This window comes from Strigops habroptila, chromosome 1 (genome assembly GCF_004027225.2).
Source record: "Strigops habroptila isolate Jane chromosome 1, bStrHab1.2.pri, whole genome shotgun sequence".
Taxonomy (NCBI): domain Eukaryota; kingdom Metazoa; phylum Chordata; class Aves; order Psittaciformes; family Psittacidae; genus Strigops; species Strigops habroptila.
The window spans coordinates 85475818-85492141 of NC_044277.2; the positions used below are offsets into that span (position 1 = coordinate 85475818).

Sequence of the window (16324 nt, forward strand, 5' to 3'; positions counted from 1 at the left end):
TGGGGTAACAGATGGACTTGATGATCCTAAAGGTCATTTTAAACCTAGCTGATTCTATGACTTGCTGCTGTCACGGCCCTGGGCCTTTCTCCATCACCCTTCCAAGCACTCCCAGCCCTCCCTTCACACCACAGCCCGTGGGTCCCCACACCGCCACTGCGGCTGGTGAGTTTCTGTCCGCGGGGACCTGGGTACAGCACGCGAGGATGGTTCTGTTATCATTTATCATTATTGTCCTTGCTGTTGTCACCATGGCTATTACGATTTTCTCCCTCCCTTGCTCCTCTTCCACGAGGTTACCGCCTCCCGCTTAAGGGCGACATGGACGGATGGAGGCTGAAGGTGAGGCAGGCGGTGCCTTTAAGGGGGCGGGGCCGGCGGGCAAGGCGGTGGCCGGGAGCGGCGCTCGATGGCTCCGCGCTCCATCGATTTTCTCGGGCAGCGGCTGGAAGCTCCTGTTCCGGCCGGACGCGGAGGCGCTGCCGGGAGCGGAGCTGCCCCAGGTGCCGGATACGAACGCGGCGGCGGCGGCCGGTGAGTGACAGTGTCTGGCCTCCCGCCCCGCTCTTCCTCCGCCGGGCTCTGCGGAGCCGGCTCTCAGCGGGGCAGCTCCGGCTCCTTCCCCCTCCCTTTGGCCTCCCCCCTTCTTCCTCCTCCGCTCCCGGGAGGGGGGGGGTCGAGGCTTTCGCCCGCCGGGCGGGGTCGAGTGTCGCGTCCCAGGCCCCGCCCCTGCCCCGGGGGACGGAGCTGCCGGTACCGGCCTTTGGGGTGCGGGGGGCGTCGCTGTTTTCCCACTGTTCCGTGGTGCGCGGCCTCAGTCTCCCGGTGGCTTCTGCGGCCCCGCCGCCGGGGCGCGCTTGGACCGGCCTGTCACCGCCGGGACGGGCCGGCGCTCGCCTCCCCAAGGCCAGGGGCTGGGGGAGGACGGCGGCTGGGCACCGCGCCCCGCCGAGCCGCTTGGCGAGGGCAGGACGTGGGAACCTCCCGCCTGCGGCGGCTCCGTTTCCTTCCTATCCCAGTCCCGGGCAGGGGGGTCCCCATCAGCCGTGAAGCCCCTGGGGTGGCACACGGTATCCTGCCGGCGGGTGGGTGGCTGCAGGCGGCTGCCCTGGGCCGGGGAGTGCGGAGTCCCTGCCGCAGGAACCCTTTTCAGTGCTGGGGTGGCCGGGCCCGCAAACCAGCGGGCGGGGCAGTGGCTCAGTGGGTTTTGCTTTTGTTTCTCGGTGCTGGCAGGGGGTCTCCCGGGAGCTCCTGGGCCCGCTTGGTTACACGGTGAAACGAGGCTGATCTAGAACCGTCTTAAATTGTTCAGCTCAGTGAAGTGTTGGTGTCTGGGTGTGCTGGGTGGCCAATAGAGGGAATAAGTAGGGAAGAGGCGAAGTCTGAAGAGCTGGTTATTTGCAGGTCTGGTTGTATATTTTTTGAAGTTTGCGTTCAGTGGTACCATAAAGTTTTGGAGGTGATTCCCCAAAATGAGCGTGTAGTTAGGCAAATGTAATAAGAAAGTACCCTAGTAAGGAATGTGGCACAAGTCAAAACAACGTATACTGCTTGAGAGGTGGTTGCTTTCATGGATATCGAACTGGAAGTGTTACACTTCCTCTTTTTTTTAAACCTCCTACCGAGTTCTACGTTTCTCCTGCACTTTGACTGCCTTGCAGTCCAGAAAGGTCCATGAGCTGGGTGACCAAATGTCTTTCCTTCCTGTCTTTCCTATAGCTTAACTAGGAACCTGAAAACGATTTCATATCAAGAGGTGTAGATATCTGAAATTGGGAATGATTCTATTTCCAAATGAGTTTCTAGTTTAGTCCAGTTCTACTAGTTTTCAAAATAGTGTTCTTTCAACACTGCAGCTTTCTCTGTTTCAGTTTCCTGCAGTTGTGGATTATAACTTCTAGCCATACACTCAAAAGTCTTGAATTGGAAGCCAGTGAGATATTAAGCCATTTGCCTCTGATAGAACATAATATTAAATCTAAACTACAAGTATTCATTCTTTAAAATTGAGTTTAAAAAAATGTAATCTCACTTCAACTTCCCAGGCTTTCTGATCATTCTTAAAATGAGTAAACAGTCTCTTTTCTCCTTTAGTGATCTGTGTGCATTTCATTAATTGTAAACTTTGTTTTGTTTTTGCTTTGGATAAAGTTGTCAAAACAGTTAAAGGACTTCTATTTGTTTGGGTTTTTTTAATGTAAACTGCAGACAAACTTGTGGCTTAGGAAAACGGGTCAGTTTTCTTGCTTTACCTTTTGCTTACCTGAGGAAGAAAAGATCTAGAATTCTTGGTTCTTTATTTCTGTAGTATCTATCACAGCTTGCACTGGCCCAGCAAGCAGCAGCAAAGGGCATGTCTTGCTGCTGATTTCTTTCCCATGGACAGCTTTAGTTTACAGTTTTTGTGATTTATGCCCACCCTGGGACAATAATGTTTTTACTTAGATGGGATTTCTGTTATCTTAAACATAATTTAAAACAGGATGCAATTATTCTCATGATACTGCTATGACTTATCAGTGAAAATACCATTAATTTACATTGTAATGGTAAGGGGGGTTTTTGTGTGGAAAACATAACTTTTTTTAGTATGTGTCAGAGGTGAAACTATTTAATTAAAAGCATGTTACCAATCAAACTTGTGCTGGTTTTATTTTGTTTTGGTGGGGTTTTTTTGGTTTGTTTTTTTGGTTGGTTGGTTTTTGAGGGGTTTTTTTGTAGGTTTGTTTTTTTGTTGGTGGTTTTTTTTTTTTTTTTGGTGGGTTTTTGTTTTGTTTTGGTTTTTTAGCAAAATGTGAAGTTGTGTTTTCATGGCCTGTGTTCAATAAATTACAATATTTTTACAGACTTGATAGTTGTTTTTTTTTTTAATGCTGTAATTGCTTGATCAGATATTAGTGCTGAATAGCAGTCTAAGTTAATGGACATTTCAAATGAGTTCTAAAAACCCTTTAAAGTTCTAAGTCATGAACTTAAAAGTTAAAAAAAAAAGTCTTTAAAGTAAAATACTTAACACAATGCTGTTTGAGCAGTGGATATTGCGTGGAAAAAACTTTCGTCTTCAGTACAAAAGGTACTGTACGCTAAGTATTTTTGGATCTGCAGTATTCAGATTTTTTTTTTAGTTATAGGTTTTCTTGTGAATATAAGCAGTGTGTTTTTCTAGCTGTTGAGAGTTTTTGAGGCAAAAACGGACAATGAAGATGTTAAAATATGTAATCCACTGATTGTTTTCCTGACATCCTATTAAAAAGAAACTGTATCCAATGATAGAGTCCGCTTTTTATTACACTGCTTTTCACAGTGAAGCTGGATTAAAGCAAAATAAGTGGCTTGACTAGAAAGACAGAGGCCGCTGACATCTTTTAGTGATGAAGACTTTTAGATGTGTTAAACCATAATAAATCAATTTCTTTCAATGTACTGATATATTTAGCTGCAAATTCGGTAAGTCTTAAGCACTGTACTTGAAACTAAGCATAAATTTTGAGTCTGTTTAGTTCTGTTTATAAAAAAAAGAGAAAAAAGTAGTATCACAATAGAGTGGTGACAGAAGACTGAGTATAAAAGGTGTTATTGAAAACTGAAATTCTGACAACTATTGAAAGTATTCATGAAATAATTTACAGTTACAGTTTTGTACTCCAGGACAAAGCAGCCTGTGAAGCACAGCCAGACACCTGTCTGTGTTTTGAATGACTGTGTATCACTATTAGTTATGCAAACAGGCAGAGAAAATCTTCCACAGGAGAAATTTGTAGTACTTCATTTTCTAGTGAAGGACTGGAAAATAATACTGAGAAGGCTGTACATGTTACATTGAATTAATTTTCTATGTGGGTTTTTCAGTAAGAGCAGAATCTGCTCCTGTACTTACAAGTATGCTGAAGGTTCGAAATCTGAAAACAGCTAAATGAATACCTTTTAGCAGAAGTCAGATGTTAGCTCTTCAGCTTAACTTTGACCTTCTGCCTTGGACCACCTACATTCTGTAAATCTGTGCTGTGCAACATTGTCTTTAAAATTACTTTTCCCAGGGGAGAAATATGGTGCTTGGCAATGGGGTAAATCATGTTTGTAAAGGTGCTTGGAGGATGAGGGATGATTAGGCAGCACATGCATAGCGCGGTCATGTCAGATGTTTCATCTTTTGCGCTGAACATGAAAGCAAAAGTCTGTGTTTACAGCTTGCAAAGTATCGATTTAAAAATAAAGCTGATTAAATTTTTATACCTTAACCTGAAAATTATTTTCTAGATTTCTTATCAGTATTTCAGTTCAAAAGCAGCTGGATTGTTCTCCCAATATCCAAAGTTAGAGGAGGAGGGTGGGGCAGGGGGGAGAACTTGTTTTTGTGATGTCCTGGAAAAAATAAAAAAGGAACTTGAAGCAGTTTTCCTAGAAACTGAGTAATAAGAGAGATGCCTGAAATAAGGATTGTGTGATTGGTATGTTATGTGCTTTGCATAGGGAAAGGTAAGCTAAGTATTTAATATTTTAAACAACACTAAGTCAAACACCTTCCCTCCTTCCTATGGAACAATTGTTTGTAATTGTACTTTTTATAGTATTTTGGAAGTATTTAGTGCTTTTTCTTAAAAAGAAAGTTGGTCTGTATAGCCTTTCTTTGACAACAGAAGTTGTTAGTTAATCTGCAGATAGTATGTTCAGCATTTTCAGTAGAAAACACTGTGATTGAACTCAGTGATGGGTGTGAAAGCCTGTGTTTCCTTTCTAATTTTGTTTAGTTTGTTTTTAAGAGAAACAAAATTTCTGAGACACCAAGGCCTTAATGGGTCTGGTTTTCTCTTGACCTTAAGGGAACTACAGGCTCCCAGATTTTCGTTTTAATTTTCAAAGGTAGAATTTGGGCTATATTGTGCAGAAGCCACTGGGGAGTCTGGCAGTGTAAAAGTATCTGTGGATCAGATTACAATATAAATCAGTGATTTTTAGGTATATTTAAACTTGGATTATTTCTTTCACTTCGTGGATAACCCAAAGGCAATATACCCGGTATTTGGAAGTTCATCATAAAGCCTGTAGTAGTTAAAGATTTGGGACTATGCTGACTAAAAGTTCGGTTTTAAATGCCCAGTTTTGTATTGAGGACAAACTACACATATTTTGAGATAATCCTAAAAATGTCTCAACTGAAAAAGCAATTAATTTTCTGTTTAAGAATTCTAGAGTCTTGTGACACTTTGAATCTCACAGTGGTTTTAATATATACCTTGCTTCTTGCTGGAAAACTGAACATTAGATTTTTGGCAAAAAGTTAAGGAGCTATGTATATAGCTGATGGGTTTTTCTCATGTTTCTTTTTCATCAGCATAGAAGGCAGGGAACTTGTTTCTCACAATACAACTTCACTGCTCTGAAAGCATGATAGTTCTATACAGGAGATGAGTTTTTAGGTGGATGAGTGGAAATGAAGATCGAGGCAGGCTGAAATATGTCAGAAAAATACCTGTGTGTGCAGACTCTCAGACAGTGAAACTCTTGAGCATGTGTTTGACCATGTGCATAGAGAAAGATGCTATAGCGTATGGCTTGAGTACTTCCCTGTGAGACGAGGCGAGAAAGAGGTGTTTGGCAGAAACACTATACAGGAATATCAGTAACACAAGTGCATGTCTCATCTTTTAAATATTTTTGAAAATTTTGAATCAAAAGGAACTGCCAGAAATGTCACAGGGCAAATGTTAAATTTAATGTTGCGGTCCTACCTACAAGCACACTAGTTAAACTTCAACCATGTGAGCTGTGTAATTACAGTGGTTATATAGTGTTTTTATAAAGAATATTGTGTATAGTTACAGGGCTTAGAAAAAGTCTGTGGTGTCTTGTTTCTTTTCTCTAGGAAAAAAAGTCCTATCCCATTGGGATTTATTTAGTTTATTTTTCTGAACTTCTGGGTATTTCTGAATGCATTTGCATAAACATGTTTGAAAGTTTTTGATGCTTCAAGTATGGTTTTCAAATTTCTGCCTGTGAATAACATAAGATAGAGGGATGATGAGGGTATTAAGGTGCTTTGCCATTTTCTTAATAACTAAAATAATGCACAGAAAATCATGAATAACTTTAGAACAAAAGAGGGATGAAAGGTTATACTGGCAGAAAGTAAGGAGAATGATTTCTAGATGAAGCAGACTTTGCTGGATATTGTGGGTAGAAACAGATGTACGAAAGCATGATCTTTGTGAGAATTTAGAAATTGATGGGAGTTTTATGGCCATCTATGATATGGTTTTCTGTAAAGCTGAGTTGTCTGTTTTTCTATATATATGTTTATATATACATGTTTAAGACCTTTCTTCACAATGTTGCTAGATTATAGTGATGTGTCACATAGTAAATACAGCAGCTTTTAACGAAGTAGATGACTTAGTTTCGGGGGAGTTGTAATGCAATTTATAATGAAAATAGCGGAAATTTGGGGGAGAAACATCTGTGTTCAGGCTTTCTTAAATTACGTTTTCTGCGCTCTTACCCTTTTTTGGCCAATACAGAATGATCAGAACAGACGTTTGGAGAACTTAAATTGGTTTAACTTGAGTCTTGGTAATGAATAGGTGCTGTAACATTGAATATACTAGCAAAAGTGTTCAAGAACTGGTATAAACCAGCATGTAGACTTAATTAATAACTTGGGGGAATGATTTATTTTCAGTTTGAAGTTATGAAACTTTAAAGCTAACTCTTTTGAAAATGTATTTGATAACGTGAAATGTTTTTAGAATTTTTTCTCTTAAGTTTTTCCGCAACAAAAATGTCCTAATCCAAGTTTATAGGGCTAATATTGACATTCGGATTATCGTAGTATCAATGGTTTTGTTTGAGAGTAGCACTTGGAGATTGTCATTGTCACTTAGGTAAATAGATGTTGAGCTGAGTTATGGTGAAATGTGACTGTGTGGTTCTGGCTCTTCAGGCTGTGTATGTGGATTAAATTAAATTCGTGTGCTGGTGAGTTTAATGGAGGAGGTATGTTCCAGGAGGTAGCAGAGTGGAGGGAAAGGAATATTTTATTTTTTTTTTTAAAGTAGACTGACTAAAATAGATTTTTAAATGCTTCAGACGTTTTATTCAGCTTTTTCTGTTTGAACAGGTGATATAATTGGCAGATTAAATTATTTTCTGAGCTGAAAGAAACAAAGAATTCTCCCATTTTAAAAGTTGCTGTTCAACTGTATTACAGATTAATGTTTGATTTAGTCTGTTTTACAAGTTTGCTATATTTAATTCTTGCTGATGGATCATAAACTCAGTGTTCTATGTAGGCTCATTAATTTCCTTCAGGTTGCTTATGGTGTAAGATACTTAGGAACAAAACTTTATTTTACAATGGAACATTTGTGAGAAAATACAGCATTTTGATGCTGTAATGGCATTTGTGCAGTTAATTGTTCTTCGTGGGGAATCTCTCCCCAAATAAATAATGTGTCAAAATTCTTGGCGTAAAAATACATCAATATATAGGTATGCTGTACATCATAACTGATAAGATATTGTCATTTAATATGTACAAGGAAATGGATTTATACTAGTCTAGATCTTTTTTTGACATGTGATAGATAGAAGGTTAATTGATGTTAAATGGATGCTTTGTTAGCCCTTCATCAGCTACTAAACTAGTACAGGAGGGGTACAAATCATTACTACAAAAGGCTAAGACCAGTATGTTTTATTAGTGAGGTTTATAGGTCTTTTTTTATCCCTCCCTTCTTTCCCTCCTTCCCAACTACACAAAACATAACCAGCTGTAATGATAGGAGGAGAGAGCAAGCAGCTTTTCTAAACATACACACACTCGCACTCCTGCCCCCCTTTTTCCTCCTCGTACCTCCGCAGAGTGACAGCTTCTAGATGTTGCGTGCGAGTGAGTTCAGCTGGTGCTGTGTGGTCTGGGTGTGTGGTCTCCAGCTCAACCGAGAGGCTGCTAACAGGGTGGATGAGAGAGAGCAACACTGTTTACTTTAATTTATTTCGGATGCCGGAACTGTGCCCGGAGTTTCTCCTGAGCCGGGTTCCACAGTTAGCGGTGTCAATCCCTCGCAGCTGCAGCCCAGGCTGTGACAGGCGCTGAACTCCTCTGCCCAGGGCTCTCGCAGCATCTGCCTCGGGTCCAGCCTTTTAGTCTCTTGTGACTCAGAAATGTTAATGGCATCACTGAGTGCTGTGATTATTTTGCTTTCACTCTGTCAAGATACGTAGCCATGAAGATGTACTTTGCTGGGTTAAGGAAAGTAGGACCTCCGAGATAACTGGGGAAATATGCGAGTATGGCTATTGTGAAAGCAAAACTGCTGTGCTTACTCCTTGCCTACCCTAAAACTCTCTAGTACGCCCTTCATGACTGGAATATTCAGGAGCCCTTTTAAAAAGAGAAATTATGTCATTTAATACTCCAAATCTTTCCTTTTTTGTCATTTGCCGTCTCCATCACAACACTTGCACATCTTCCCAAATTGAAACTGATTTTGGCACATAATGTTGTCCTGTAGATTAGCATGTTTGTCAGTGTTAATACTGGCTTGAGTCAACATGCCGGATATGACAGGGCAAGACAAATGAGACTTTGTTTTTCCTGTGTGATGGTGAAATTACCCCCTTTTTTTACGTTTGTTCATATTTTCATTATAAGTAGCTTAGTGGTGTTTTGAAGAGGTTTTCTCCCCCCAAATATAAGATTCGTGAACACTTCTTGTTTAAATTGATAAGTCGTCTTTTATTATTTAAATAAACATGCATAGATTCTTAATATCACTTGGAATTTCTGCATTGTTTAGCTTATTCACTTCCCAGTCTTTTCTGGCAGGCTTGCAGGAATGGACTTTGTATTATTAATGCAGTGTTGGAGGCTGTGGAAATTCTAGGGCACTGAAGATCTCCAGAGGGGTTAATAAATGTCAGTTATTTTCACAGTGCTGCTTTTTGAATGCTTTTAAATCTTGGTTTATGTAGATTGTCTGTCTGAATTTATATTGTTGGGAAGATAAAGCACAGAGAAGTTTGCAATAGTGGTTTTCATCATTTTGTAATGATTTTCAGTACAAACATGTAGGAAACTTCTTGCTTTGTCGTCCTCCTTGGGATCATTTGCAGTGTCCCTTTACTGTCTGTCATAGTGTGTTGTACTCGGGGGACTCTTTGGATTTTCTAGTGAAAACAAATTATTAGATTTATTTAGTAGAAGCGCAAGTTTGTGTAGCTTAAGGTGAAAAGGCCATCACCTAGGTTCTGGAATCTGAGTATTTATTACTTGTTTTAAAAAAGGACATTTCATAAATCTGTTCATTCGGAAAGCATTTAATGCTGTGATGTTAGTGTGAGAAGAGTACCTCACCTATTATTGGTTTCAGGTTGGTTGGTTTGTTTTCTAAAAAGTAAACAACATCCTCTGAAGTATACTGCGATTTGAACAAGGGTGATGCTTTGGTCATTTCTGCTGCTCAAAATGTTTAAAATTGTATGCTATCACATACATATGAGTGTGAACAAATAAAGATTTGATACTTGAAGACTTGCATGCTTGCTTGTAGCTTACGCTTTCTCAGCAATGACAAGTAGGCTTTTTCATTCCTCTCTTCTTGACAGCTTAGATTCCCTTTGCTAGATGACCATGGCACTTGCATTGACCTTGAGTCTGTCTTTCTCTGAGTCTTTTAAGTTCAGTGTCTGTGACAAAGTACTGCTGAAAACCTTAATTTTATTGAAATTTCGATCACTGGAACCAACTTGCGATCTCACTTTAGAAGTCAGAAACTGCTTTTTAAAACATTTCAACTACTAATTTTTCCACCAGTGAAATTTGTGAGGTGACATCTGATTGTTACTCGTTTTCCGAAGTTCCATGCCTTCATGATGTTTGTAGTTTTCCTCTGGGATTTGAACTTACTAGCCAATTTAATATCCTTAGAATCCTGAACTTCTGTTGTTCACTTATTTCGTATTCTGGTACTTATTCCAGAGAGTGGTAAACAGTACTCTGCTTTACAGGACAGATATGGTAGATGTTGACATTTTACTTTGTTATTCTCTGCTTGCTGTTGAAAGTTGAATGGGGAAACCTATTTAAGAACTCTGTCTTTAAACTAACTGAAGGTTTGCGGAAGTCAAAAAAATAATGAGATTTGTATTTTACCTTATGTTGGGCCATATTTCATTTCCTCATTATTTGTTTTTAAAGTGGCTTTTCTTAAGATAAAGAGTGAAGATGTCCCCTCTTTAGCAAGCTTGTAATGCTCAGAATTGTCTGGATTTTTTTTTTTTTAACCAAACCTTTGCGAGAGGACAGTTTATTTGAGAAGCTCACGTAAAGACAAAGATGATGTTTATGAAAGGCATTTTTCAAGATGGCTTTGTAGTAGGTGGTCTTTGCAGAGGCTTTCTAACTCCTTGCACTTTCATAACAAGAATTATGACAGAATAATAGAATAATATGGGCAAGATCATGGGAGCAGTCAAACAGATGTCATCCTTGTTAAACTGTTGGGGAGATATTGTGAGGAAATGAAGTTTTTAAAAAATGGGTGGGGAGGAGTAAAGAGGGAGAGGGACTCTTGTTAGTGTTGAAGATTGTCCATAGTAAAAAAAATAGTCTTGTTAACAATTCTTCAGTAAGCCTGGCTCCACAGAGGAAATACCTTGATTTTTAGATTTATTATTATTCTTATTTTATACATAGTACATATTTGTAAAGAATACAGTTTCTCTTTAGGGCAACTTATAGAATTACAACAAATGCTCCTATTAGATTATTGTATCTTTTAGTGTAATAAAAAATTTTTTTTCAGCTTTGTATTAAATATTAAATATATATATATTAACTTGCTTTTGTGCCACAGTAGTATACTGGCTAGGCTTCCCAATAAGCAGTTTGGTCATTTTACTTACTGCCATGCTTGCGATAAGGAGAAGGAGAAGAAATACTATAAATGAATTGAAGGCTCCCAAGCAATTGTCTGGTAGTTGTAATAAGGGCAGATTCCATACAGTTCCTTAGTTACTCTTTGAAATAAATGAAACCAATTGCTATTTAAAAATAATAATAGAGTATCTCAGTGCTGTAGTGCTTTTGTAATGTGTTGAGATTTACTGTGGTATTCTCATTCCAGTGAGGTATTTTGAAGCAATTCTGCAGTAAGTATGGAAATACTTTAGAAGAAATGTTAGACCTCAGGAGGCTCAGCATTTTTATTACATTTATTTAGCTCATCATGAAGGGGGATCTAGCGCCAATTTCTGAAATCCAGAAAACTATGTTGTAATATTACTTTTGAGTTTTGGTATTGATTCAAGGCAATTACCTGTGTGCCTAGGTATTTTGAAAGAAACAATGCAAGGGAACCATAACGTTTGAGGGGGGTGGGGAGGGAATGACAACCAAATAATACCAAAGTAGCTTCTATTTTACTTGTTTTCCTCAATATTTCTTCCTCTCTATATTACCATAGAGTTCCTGAAGATGGCTTTTTTACATGTCTGTTACTGATTAACTTTCCATAGACTCTTTTAAAAACATTTGCCCAGAAGAGGTGTTTTATGTTGTCTTACTGGTATCTATATACATGCTGCTTCCTGCAGAAAGCAATCAGTTGTCTATGTGGGGATGTAACCCCACAGTTTATTTACAGCTGTTTTCTGTCTTTGAGCTCTGCTGAGGATCTGTGAGAAAAACTGCAAAGATTACATAGGTAAGATCATGAGGAATAGATGCAGTTTGTCCTCCTTGCTGTACGTAAACTTAGGCACCTGATTCTTCTCTTAACATCCTCTTTGCACAGGACTCTAGAGGAAACTTCAAATTCTGAAAAGTCTAAGCTTCTGTGCATATGCCTCTTGTAATTTTATGCGAATAAACAAGACATTCCCTGCAATTTCTGATTCTGATTGCTCAAGGTAGTATTAGGTTTAGCAATGGGAACTGGGGAGCTTATTTCTATTGTGCTGCCCATCGTTTTGTCAGGTGATGCTGTGGCAATGTAGCTTTGAATGTAGCTGGATAAGCCTTGTGTCTCCAGGACTAGGGATCTTGAGAGAAGATCAGGACTATCATTTTCAGCTGTGGTGAGGAAGTGGATCAATAGTAGTGCAGATGGGCTATCTGGACAAGAAGGCTTGGGGTCGGGAATGAAAGGTAAGGAAGAGGAATTACCAAGATGTCCATATTTGAAAGGAGAATTGGGATATTAACAGCCCGCACCTGCCTGCTTGAACTTCTGGGTAAGAGGTCAGAGGGAGAATCAGCAGGATAGAGGCAGGAAATAGTTTGGCTACAGGACTAGGACATGGCCTCAGTTTTGAAGTGAGGCAGAGGCTGCCTGTCTGTGTGTGTGTGTGTGTGTGTGTGTGTGTGGAAAACAGTGCTAGGAAAGAAATAGGAGTAGGACATGAGGGAGCAGGAGGGAAGGGACTCTGCCTGTCAGAGCACAACTTTCACTTTCGTAGCTGAAGGTGGCTATCAGATAGAGTCCTGTCCTTCAGTGCTTTTCTAGTGCGGGAGGTGATGGACTGCATCTGTTGACTACTCACTTCTCTAACCTCATGTTGGGTTCATGTAAAAGGTTCCAGTATTTTACATACAGACTTATAAGAGCATCCATATAATACTATATACCTTAATTCCTTTTTCAACAGTTTTTAGCTTGCAAAAAACTGGGAAATTAATGTTTTATTAAAAATATAGTGCAATTTTTAATGTGCTGAAATTAACCAGTCATGAAATACTGAGGTTTAACAGTTAAAAACAGAAAACCAAAACAAACCACCTTAGTTCCAGACATATTGTGTATTATCATGGGCTCTTACCAGACTTCCCAGGGCATGGCTCACATTATGTTCTTGCTTGTTCAACAGGAATCTGCATCTCCTATTAATTGCACACTCTTCGAAGGTAGTCTCAAAAGTTCTCTGAAGATATTAATAGGTCTGTGGCGTTCAGAGCATCTAAGTGCCTCTTCCGTATTAATGAATTTGTCTTCAAAATAGCTTTTGAAATGTGTGGTAACATTACTATTTTAAATATGTGAAACTAAGAAACAGATATTTAAGATCAAATGTAGGTGTAGATTTGAGGTGGTTATTTAGGAGGATTTTGGAATATTTTGGAGGATTTTGCAGTATTCCCTGTGTCCAGGGTACATTTCACACTGACTTCAGGTATGGCTGTCAGCTCTGAAGTTGGACACCCAGAAACTGAGAAGAAAAAAATGTTACTGTAAAGTTTTATGAGTGACCTCTGTGCATCTGTGCATCTGTGGTGTAGATAGAGGATCATTTTCTGGAGGCAGTATTTGATTATTTTCACCATGAGATCTTCCTTCTTATGCTTGCCTTCCTGATATCCGTCATTTTCAGTGGATGTTCCAACTTCAGAACATGAAGAAAAACTGGCCAGTGGGAGCTTATTTGATCCTCATGGCAGATCTTTCTAGTGACGCTGAAAAATTTGGGGAGGTTGTGTAGAAGCATGGTGTATGGATGGTGCAATGAATGTATTTTATATATGCAGAAGCAGCTGAAACAAAGATAGCTTACTTCTGGTATTTCCTAACTGCAGATGCTTGGAAACTGAACTTTACTGAAGTTTGTTGTTAGGGATGATTTACAGAGGTTCTGAGTTTCACGGAGTTGACTATTTGCAAGTAAAAATAGAAAATATACCTTGATCCAAAATAAAAATAGGTAAGAGACGCCTTGTGAAGCTTGGCTTATATTCTGCCTATTTTTCACCAATCTGAACATTTAAAATTGTGTACACTGAAGTGTTCTATATGTGTACCTAAGGTTTTTGAATACTGACTTGTTTCATCACTCCTAGATTTTCTTAGAAATAAACATTTCTTCCTATAGGTTATTTTTTTTTTTTTTCTTACCTTTCCAATGCAGATGAATTCCTATTACAAACTGATCATAGATAACTTTGTAAAGTTCCAGAAAACCAGGTGAAAGTCTTTTTTACTAGGAATTTTAAGCATGTTGTTGTGTCTTAGTAGAAGAATTCAGGAGTCATGAAATGGAATAGGTGATGCAAAATTACCATGGAAGTCCTTAAAAAACCTTTTTTTGCCTGCCTTATGACTTCTGTAGGATCTGTGTACCTATGGGCATGCTCTATGTTTAGTAAGTGTTATAAATGTGGAGAAGTTGGTGGGAACTAATGTGCTTCAGATTATATTCATCTGCTTCTTGTAGCTGCAAAGCTGCACAAAGGAAACTGCTAATAAGACATAGGAATTTGTGATCAGTTGCACAGTAAACTAAATGTAGGCTGCATAAATCCCTAGCATACTGGTGTTTCTTTACAGAGCTGATTTTGGATGCAAACGAATACTCTTCTCAAAATGCTTCTTCAATAATTTTATGTACATTCTTGTTGATCTGTTGGTATATTATTTGTTTTGTTGATGTTCTCTGCTAGTATACTGTCTGTAAGTAATGTTTTAATTTTCCCAGTTTATGTAAATGTTGATGCTTTATATAAATAAGTGCTGAGGGCTTCTTCCCATGGGACTGTCTGATTTTGATGGGGAAGTTATCTGAATACGTAATCATGGTCTACTGCTTAGCTTTGCAATTCTAGACTTACTAAGGAATACAATAATAACTTTCTAATGTGGGATTGAATAGGCTCATTTGAATTCTGATATAAGTGATTTGAAGTGTGTGTGTGTAGTTTCATTAAGCATTTTAAGGGTTTAATATTTTTCTGAATATGCTTTTGCTTTACAGTTCAGTACTAGAACTATACTTTAAAAAATGGAAGTGCAAAGGAGGAGTGGGAGTTCTTTATTGTTTTATGACTGTGGCAAAAAAGGTTTTGAGTGGCGTTCCATGTTTATGTGCAAGTTTCTCTACCATTTTTGAAGAACAGCCTAAAAGGTTTTAAATAGTTTTTACATAATATAATTATTGTTTTTAAATGATTGTTTCTTGCTGGACAGATAAAAGCAACTCAGTTTTCAGTAACTGAATCGACGTCATGTCTCGAGCACGACAGCCCCCGCTTGTAACTGGCATCTCTCCCAATGAAGGCATCTCATGGACAAAAGTGACAATTAGAGGAGAAAATTTGGGGACTGGGCCTACAGACCTCATAGGTAAGTTTAAAAAAAAACCAAAAATGCTTATTCTCAGACTGTAGTATGTCACATTTAGGGTGTGGTTAGAGATAATTATTTTGCATTGTAAAATCTGTGTTGCGTGGTACGAGGAATGCCCTTTTCACAAATACGCACTTGAATCTGTAAATTCAGGGATGCTGCCTGATGTGTAACTAATCAGAATGACCATACGTTGCTAGATGAACCGTTAGTCTGACTCAACATCCTGCACTGAACACTAAGAATGAATGCCTATGGAAGTGTACTAGGAGAGGGCAGATATAATGAGATGCTCCTTTTTTACTTTACCAGGCATTGAGAATTTCAGCATAGAAACTCTCCTATCATAGAGTGTTTTCAATATATTAAGATCACTGAGCATTGCTACTCTTTGAATTAGTGTAAAAGTTAATTTGTGTATCTGCAACAGTTATGACAGATCTGGTTTGATAATGTAGCTACACATTATGTGAGGAACCATTTCCTTTGCTGCTTTGATTTTAACATGGTATTTTCATTTGAATAATCACATCTCCTTTGCTGAAAGATGAAACAAGCAGTTTTCTCTGATTCTCCTGACCATACAGATCTTGCTCACCACTGCTCTGTTGCCTCTTTTCCAGGCTGAAAAGTCCTAGCGTACTTAAATTTTCTGCATATGTCTTTGACACGTGTCTTTGACCCTTCTTGTTGCTCTTCAGTGAATCTCTTTTGGTTTCACTATCAGTTATGGGTGAATATCATCCTGGTTACGTGCAGTGTTCAGGATCTCTTGTGCAGTCATGACTCCCCTGAAGTCCATGGGAATTTTGTTTGCCATTGCTAGAAACAATTTTTCACGTCATGACTGTAAACCAAGATTCCTGAATTCTATTCATGGCCACTAGAATGAACTCTGTGGCTAAGCATAGGCTACTACAATTTTCCCCTTCAGTTTGCTGCCTTTCAAAAGGGGAAGCAGTATTATCCTGAGCTGCTAGACAAAGCTGCAATACACTAATGAATGTTTATTGAGAAATAGTCAAATAACAATATTAGAGATGAGTATATTTCTGTCTGTTTGTGTGATTGATGGACTTCGACAGACTAATTCATTTATTAGTATGAGCCTCTTGGAAGTGATCAGTGCTAGGTTCTTGGAAGGAAGACGCCTCCTAAACTGTGCATTGGTATTGTAGCTGACTAACTGCTAATAGTTTTTCTTTTTTTTTTAG

The 16324-nt window shown here is 39.0% G+C and overlaps 1 protein-coding gene across 3 annotated transcripts in view; it reads left to right on the forward strand.

The window, feature by feature from the left end:
* Nucleotides 1-396: 396 nt before the first annotated feature.
* The window catches only part of EXOC2 (exocyst complex component 2), a 125463-nt gene continuing 109535 nt past the window's right edge, over nucleotides 397-16324 (forward strand). The window contains exons 1-2 of one of the 3 annotated variants that reach the window (XM_030477213.1): nucleotides 397-534; nucleotides 14952-15107. In XM_030477213.1, coding sequence (XP_030333073.1) covers nucleotides 14990-15107 — 118 coding nt within the window. In that variant the 5' untranslated portion in view covers nucleotides 397-534; nucleotides 14952-14989. Of the gene's footprint in view, nucleotides 535-13721; nucleotides 14439-14951; nucleotides 15108-16324 lie in introns of those variants that run through there. The other 2 variants (XM_030477220.1, XM_030477229.1) reach the window with 2 other exon arrangements.